The 7,732-nt window shown below is 46.6% G+C and overlaps 1 protein-coding gene across 1 annotated transcript; it reads right to left on the reverse strand.

The window, feature by feature from the left end:
- Positions 1-2,442: 2,442 nt before the first annotated feature.
- LOC125539965 (squamosa promoter-binding-like protein 8) lies at positions 2,443-6,689 on the reverse strand. The gene is made up of 3 exons (XM_048703518.1): positions 5,553-6,689; positions 3,238-3,392; positions 2,443-2,979 (listed from the first exon to the last, which is right to left on the reverse strand). The coding sequence occupies exons 1-3, from the start codon at positions 6,227-6,229 to the stop codon at positions 2,573-2,575; spliced, it is 1,239 nt and encodes a 412-aa protein (XP_048559475.1). The 5' UTR covers positions 6,230-6,689; the 3' UTR covers positions 2,443-2,572.
- Between the last annotated feature and the right edge of the window lie 1,043 nt (positions 6,690-7,732).

Genomic DNA, 7,732 nt, shown 5'->3' on the forward strand with positions numbered 1-7,732 from the left:
CCGGCTGGGGTACGTACAACGTGCATGCATCCATCGTCGATCCCACATGCATAGCTTACAGCCTCGTTCGGTCATTCCTCTCATCCAGCCAACCTCTCTGGCAGGCTATAGCTACGCTCAGCCTGGGTTGCCGCCCGGGTAACCATGCTGTGAAGTGTAAAAACCGGAGAGTTGGGTACGTACCATACGTACGACCGGCAACAACACGCGGCAGAGTAACTACTGGGTAAACAAATGGGATTGGCATTTAGGACATGTCCCGTCCATGGATCGACCACGGCTACCACAGCGCATCTTCGCTCGCCAACACGTACACCTTACGTAATGTATGTACGTATGCAGGCAGTTATTACTCCATGCATGCATGCACGTACGCACGTAGTACGTACGTTACGTTACAGCCTATTAATGGCCGTAAGGCCACCAGAATATGAGGTACGCAACGGAGAGTAGGAGTATTGCTGCTTGGCAATGCATTGATCCGTCTCTTAATGGGTCGCAAGGCGGGTTGATATGATCGATCGGTCGGTTTAATTTGGTGATCGACATGGATTGAGCTGATCGTCATCAAGTCGCTCGATTGATCGGGGGTTAGTTACGCCGCGTGCATAAGTCAAACCCTCTCAACAACCGGTGCCGTAACGTCATTAGCTCCATCGATCAAATATAATGCCACGATCGATTAGGTTGATGCATGCATATGTAAGCCAAAAATATATCTTTGTCTTTAGGCAACCATCACCAAGAAGCTAGCACCTCTCGATATATAAACCGTCGCCCCATACTGCTTCCGTTTGTTCAAGAAGGACGGCGTCGTTTTTTCTTTTGAAGTTCGACGGTGTCGTTTTCTGTTGGTTATTAATTTGATTAAGACATATTGTGCCACGTGTTTTCTCTATACATGTGCGCTTTCAATCGATGATTTTATGGTTGGACAAACTATGAAACCGAAATTCATGGTACTTTTGTTGATAAATCGTTAAAACCTCTAATTTACAAAAAAAAATGTATGAAGGAGGTGGGTAGCTGGTGGAGGTGGCTGTATTATTCTTTTGGCATAAGGGGACGTTCCATTGATAAAGCGGCACATGTGCTGATTTTTATCAATCTTGAAGCTCCACAGCTCCAGTCTTCAGCAGATGCTATTTGAGTGTACCCAGATGGCGGGGTGAGTGTGTATGTGTCTGTGTTATACTCTGGTTAGAAAAGCACCAGTACCACTTTCTTCATAACTAGAATGTAGTTAAATTATTTTGCGTGTACCGCAAATTAAGCGAATGTGGTATTGGCCATAGGTCAAGCATGCATTTTTCAATGGAAAAAAAATATCAACAAATCTTACAATGACAAATTGTTAGTTTACAAGGATCTTTCATCATAAAAGTAGCTAAGATGTGCTTGAAAGATCGGCTGCATGAATAGTATACGAATGTACCTAGTGTCCAATCTCCATCAACAATGGTCCTTAAATCTGAGATTAATAAATAGGATGGTTATAATCGAGAAATCGTGATCAGCCGTGGAATTTTGTATCAGCATTGATGTTAAGTTGGCATGCATTAAAACTTTAATTAAAGTTTGGTTTGTTTTACAAAAATCAAGTGTGTGTGTGTGTGCGTGCGTGCGTGCGTGCGTGCGTGCGTGCGTGCGTGCGTGCGTGCGTGTGTGTGTGTGTGTGTGTGTGTGTGTGTGTGTGTGTGTGTGTGTGTGTGTGTGTGTGCTATGTTGCACTCCTCCAACTTTAACTAAAAAATGGTAGTTTTGGACAGAACATGATGTGTAAAATAAAAATTAATCCAAGTTTTTGGCGGTGCCTCGCAAAAATTCCAGTTCAAAAGGGTCTGTTTGATTTGCACAAATTGGGGAAATAAAATCGAAACTATGAAATACATGAAGATGAGTGCTATCTCCAATTCTGTTTGATTTGAAAACACAGGTTATGTCAATAAATGACTTTTGGTAAATCATAGCAACACAGGACTCACAAGAACATCTTCCTCTTGTATGCTTATTTTGCCCCTCCATTCGGCATTCAATAATAGGGCGCCCAACCCGTTCTATCCTGTAATATTTAGAATACAATCTGTGTGAGAGAAATTATACATTAACTAGTTCTGGTTCAAGGAACTTTTGCCTGATTTCAACAATTTATCTTTGACTATGTTAATATCTACTAAACATTTTTTCCTTTCGATTTGAGTGCAATATGGCCCATAAAAAGCATATATGTTTCCAAAAATTAAACTTGTTCTCTCATATATATGAAACTGAAAAAGTTTGATCCCCCAACTCATTAATCAGCTGTGACGTGCAAAGAGCATAACTACTGCCAAGTACATGAGGCAAATTGAAGGTACTAAATGTATGAATTGTACTAGTACCACCTTTTGGGAGGGCATTGAAGCGCCGCTTACCAAATATATATAAGTAGGAGATTGCCACTGCACAAACTACCATTATTATATCATATTACGGTAATTAATACAGACAAGATAGAAAGAAATGATCCGATCGACGTACACACACGTACGAGAGGGAGCATTAAATATCACCAATTATATTAGCTAATTAGCTAGTGATCGAAGTCGAGATCAAACATGGCCTGCCCGAGCTGAAGGATGTTGCTGTGCTGATGGAATCCCAAGGCTGGCTGTTCTTGCTGCACATGGCCGATATTTGACGTGTTGTCAGTGCTCGAGACAGCTTGGCTCTGAGGGAAGCACGAGCCTGCAGAGGACGAAGGGAAAGGGAAGCCATGTTGGCTTTGCAGGTGAAGACCATGGCCATGGTGTCCCTGCTGCTGCTGCTGCTGCTGCATCATTGATGCTTTCCCCTTGGGATCCACCTGCATTTCTTTCACCACCTCTCCGTGGCCCATGGTTTCGTCCTGATCTTTAGACAAGTCTCCACTCCCCAGCTGCACTTGTATGTCCATCGCGTCTCCGGTGCCGGTGCTTTTGCTGCTGCTTCCGGCTGCTTCTGTTGACAATTATTTGTTAGTATTTTGATGTGTCAATTACTTGGTAAGTTGAAGGCAAAACTAAGGTAATATTTATTAATACTTCCTCCGTCTGAAAAACTTGTCCCAAACTTGTCTCTTAAATAGATATATCTAGCATTAACTTGGTGCTACATACATCCATTTAAGGGACAAGCTTTTCCGGACGGAGGGAGTATGTGTCAAGGCAATGCATGATTAGATAGAGAAAAATGCATGGACGGATGCATTTCACGTACTGCCTTTGGCACTTCCTGCTTTGCTGGCCTGTGCCCTTCTCTTGTCGGCGGCATCACCATCGGACGGCTTTGACTTCCTTCGACGGCGGTTGTGGTCGGCGAGGCGTTTCCTGCAGCTCTTCTTCGCGTCGTCGAACTCATCAAGCAGATGGAATCTGAACGAAGAAAGAGAATAGGTTAGAACAAATTAACAGCAGAACTGTATAAAAAGACATACACATGAAATACTAATGTGTGGCTGACAACACACATAAAAATAGGGACATATGTGCATGGTGTATCATCAATTTATCCATAGCATGCATGCATGAGCTGGCTGCAAATCCTAATCCTAGGTAAGACACAAATTAGTGCATGATCAGAGATCAATTCTGGACCGAAAGAACATTCCGGCTGGGGACCGATGCAGTAGCTAGGCAATGATGATCCTGAACATGAGAAGCATATATCCCAAACTGTTGCCATCGATCCCACGCAGACAGCTTGGAGCTTTGCAGCCGACTCATATGGAGTGTCTCCATATGGTGTGTCACACTGCAAGTGATCCCACTGTTTCCCTTTGAATGCGTTGCTACTCTTCACACGTGCATCCTAACAGAGATCTCGCTGAAAGGGCAGGTAAAAGGGATGGTCTGATAGAAATGCCTTTACGCTGTCTGTCCAACACATTGTTATTACCACAGCCACATGCACGCAGGAGAGAGAGAGAGAGAGAGAGAGAGAGAGAGAGAGAGAGAGAGAGATGCTTGCGATTGCAACCTGCCTGTGGTGGTACGTACATACGTTCGTACGTGGTATAAACTTGCAATACTTAGGGAGAAAGTAGCCATGCTTCTCTGACTTTGGGAGGCATTTGCATGTACAGACAGGTCATACTGTTTGAAGTAACCACTCCAACATGCATGCAAAGGAGAAGTGAAGCAAAAATAAATGGCAAGGAGAGCAGCAAGCAAAGGAGGATAGAAGAAGGAGCAACTCAAAGGACAACATGTCTGCACATAAGTGTTCTCTTGTCATGTACAGGCAGAGCGAAGATATGTAGAAAGGAGGAGATCACAAGATCATATTTGGATGATTGAATCACGGAGCGCCACATAATCTGTCAATTTATTGTAAAAATAAATTCGTACTTATTATGATTTTGCTCATTCTAAATATCTCATTCTAATCTGTAAATTAATCTACATAAAATTGTACACTAACAAATCCAGAATTGTAGTAGCACGAAATTTTTACATATACATTACATGCAAATAAAGCAATGAATCTTGCTTGCCCACATGTGGGTTGTCAAGCCAAGTCTTACGGCGTGACTAGCTTGGCTCTCCGCTGTGTAATCAGTCAAGCAGCATGAATGCACAACCAGTATAACGTCTGGCTTTGCTTTTTGCCAGTGTGATTCTTTGCATGTGTGTTGGTGTTGGTTGTGTTCATCTTAACTACGTAGAGGTCAGGTGTTTTTTTTAGGCAGAGGCCAGGTGTTACTCATTGTGTTTTGTATTTTCTTGATGCTTCACTATGAGTTAATAAATGACTCCCTTTATCAAAAAAGAGCATGACGTCTGGCAGTGTATGACATCGCTAAAAGGGCCAAGATTGTTCATTGCAAAATTTCCAACTCCTAGTAATCGAGGGGCTTGCCGTGGTGAGGTGTATATTGTACAGTACACCAGTTGTTTGTTTGCTTAATAGCTACTGTTTCCTTTGGAATTTATTGAGGGAGAACAGTGAAAGAACAGGGTATGCGAAATTTTCGCTCATATTTGTTTTGTTTCGATCTAGCAGTTAAGCATCGGACAGGTACTGTAGGAACGTCCGTGGAAGAGGAATCTAACTAGGTGCAATGTAGATTCGTTACTTCTAAGATCCAGCTAAAAAGGGGTAACAGAAAATGTGGCAAAGAAATATAACATCAAGTTCGAGGCCATAATTTCGTCTTTGTTTAATTTTCCAACTAAAATGCAATTACTTGAGGTGATCGATGTTGGTATCACGATCCAGGAGAACAAACTAATAAGATCTCAAAACTAGATTGGTAATTTGAAGGCTATTTTTGCGATCGAACGAGGTGACAGGATCAGGTAGATTGTTTCCGGTTCCAAACCATTCAATCAAACTGAATGCAACTTGCAGATCACTTAAATGCAAGTCATGATTCACGAAAGGGAGATCATTTTCCAACTCAACACGGCTCTACAAGATCTATCCATCTCTCTTTAGAATAGCTACTAATCGGTCGATCAGACACGCAATTCATCAACGAATTCTGGCAAAATGGATGGCGAATTAATATAGTATCAAGTGTGAATACTAACCTGCTGCACTGCTGGCAGAACCTCTGGTGGAGGCCGCCGGCGGTGACGACGACGGGAGCCTTGGAGTGGTGCTCGCAGACCTTGTGGCGGCGGTGGTAGCGCTTGGCGCCGGAGAGGTCTGCCTTGCAGCCCTCGGCCTGGCACCGGGGCGGGTGGTGGCCGTAGGTGTAGCCGCCTCTGGGAGGGAAGTAGGTCCGGTAGCCGAGGTTGAGCCCCAGCTGCGTGGCCGCGAAGCTCGCCATGTTCTCCTCCGCCGAACTGACCAGGGTGGGGAAGTAGTACTCGGGCGCGCCCGTCCCCGCCTGCTGGTGGTAGTACGACTGGAAGCCGCCGGCGGTGCCGCCCCCGCCGAATTGGCCGTAGGGGCTGCCGTTGCCTCCTGCCGCGGCGGCGGCGAGGTAATGGTGCGAGGTGGGGTGGTGGTAGAACTGGAGGATGTCGTGGGGGCTGTGGGCGGCGATGGTGGCGTGGCTGGACGGGGGGAGGAGCGCCAGCGAGCTGGGCTCGAGGCTGTAACCACCGAGGTGGTGGTGGTGGTGGTGGTCGTGCTCCCTATGGATGCCGCCGCCCCCCTCCTGGTGGTCCATGATCGGAAAAAGCGACGGCGGCGGCGGGTTGGGAGCCCCATATCCGAACTCGTCGCAGGAGTTCACAGCTGCGGGTGGAAGGTTCATCATCCTCGCGGCCGCTTAATTTATCCGCTATAGAGAGCAGAGAACACGGCCGGAAAGGGGTTAGGAATGGAAGCGAGGACGCGGTGCAAGTACAGTGTGTCCCGGCCGGCCTTGCTCGCTCACTCACTGGCTTGAGGCTGTGGAATCGACGGAGCTCCGGGGACAAGCGTGCGCCATGGGGGGGCGTGTGGTGTGATATGCCGCGTGGTGGAGCTCGACGGACCGATGGCTCTCCAAGCAGCTTGTTTCTGATGGGAGGGAGCTCTAGGTGGGAGTGGAGGGTGCGTACTTTTCGTCTAGGGTTCCATGGACGAAGGAACGAGTGGTGAGGAGCGAGGGTGGAGTGCGTTTCTGGTTATATGGACCGATGAATCTCGCTGGCCAGGAGAGAGAGGGGGAGAGGGCGAGGGAGAGGGGGATCAAGCTGTATCTGTCCATCAACAAGGAAAACTAGCAAAGGCTATGGGTAGCTAGCTAGGGGGGCTGTGCTGTGCTGGGGATGGGAGCGATGGAACTTAATTGGAGTTTGGTGAGGGGGCCGGTGATAGCTGCTGCTGGCGTTATGTCTCCGGCCACCGTTTTTCCACTGCTCGCCTCCGTATCCATTTCCATTTGGCCAGGCGCGGGGTAGGGTTACAGCAACACTGTGCGCCAGCGCCACCACCACCCTTTCTATAGCTTCATCGTAACGTACGAGTACGACACTGTTGCATGTGTGCCTTGGAGAAGATGGGTCGATCCATCGAGATCGAGGGGGTACGCACGTACGTGCGTATAGCACGCATGTATAATGTGCATGTGAGCCAGAGGGAAGGTGGCGCGTACATGCATGCATGGCCCGGCCGTGTGTGACACCGGGCCTGGCCGGCCCGGGGGTGTACTGTTCACGCATATATTCATGAGATGTGATCTAGTAATGGCCAGGGAAGTACGACGTACGTACGTGCGTACGTGCAGGAGGAGGGCCTCCTCCGTTGCTACCCATCTACAGGGCCGGCCATGGCCAGCAGATGTGTGCATGCCCTCGATCGTCGCCATCAGACTTGCTTTCTACGGCTGGCTATATATTGTACGTACGCCATAATTCCATGACCGGTGCTAGCTAACTAGCTTGCGTAATGAGGTGGATACTGCGGACGTACGTCCTGTACCGATCATATTATACGTGTGGCAAGCAAGTCGTTCGACAGATATATGGGAAAGTACGTACGTTGATCCTCCAGGTGTAATGTAATGTAAATATTGACTAGTCTGCGGATCCAACTTTGTTTGGCTCCCATTGTTGGTTCTATAATTCAATGATTTTTCGAATTTGATTTCAGAAATGCGTTGTTTAGCTGCCACAAGAAATGGAATCATAAATTTTAAACCCAATTATAGGGAGCTAGAATATAACTATACAATTCTTCGCTATGAACACATAATCAAGTGTAATTCTTAACAAAAAACATATATTCAAATAATTCGAATCTAGAACCCAATTGCCCCCGCTCAAACTTATTCCAT

Source organism: Triticum urartu, chromosome 2, assembly GCF_003073215.2.
Source record: "Triticum urartu cultivar G1812 chromosome 2, Tu2.1, whole genome shotgun sequence".
In the NCBI taxonomy this organism is placed as follows: domain Eukaryota; kingdom Viridiplantae; phylum Streptophyta; class Magnoliopsida; order Poales; family Poaceae; genus Triticum; species Triticum urartu.

What these genes read in the sequence shown, in the direction of transcription:
- LOC125539965 (XM_048703518.1), bottom strand. Translation starts at nt 6,229, where the DNA reads ATGATGAACCTTCCACCCGCAGCTGTGAACTCCTGCGACGAGTTCGGA. An exon ending in TTCTGCCAGCAGTGCAGCAG is followed by an intron (nt 3,393 to 5,552) that starts GTTAGTATTCAC and finishes TTCTTCGTTCAG; the next exon opens with ATTCCATCTGCTTGATGAGT. An exon ending in AGCAGGAAGTGCCAAAGGCA is followed by an intron (nt 2,980 to 3,237) that starts GTACGTGAAATG and finishes AATTGTCAACAG; the next exon opens with AAGCAGCCGGAAGCAGCAGC.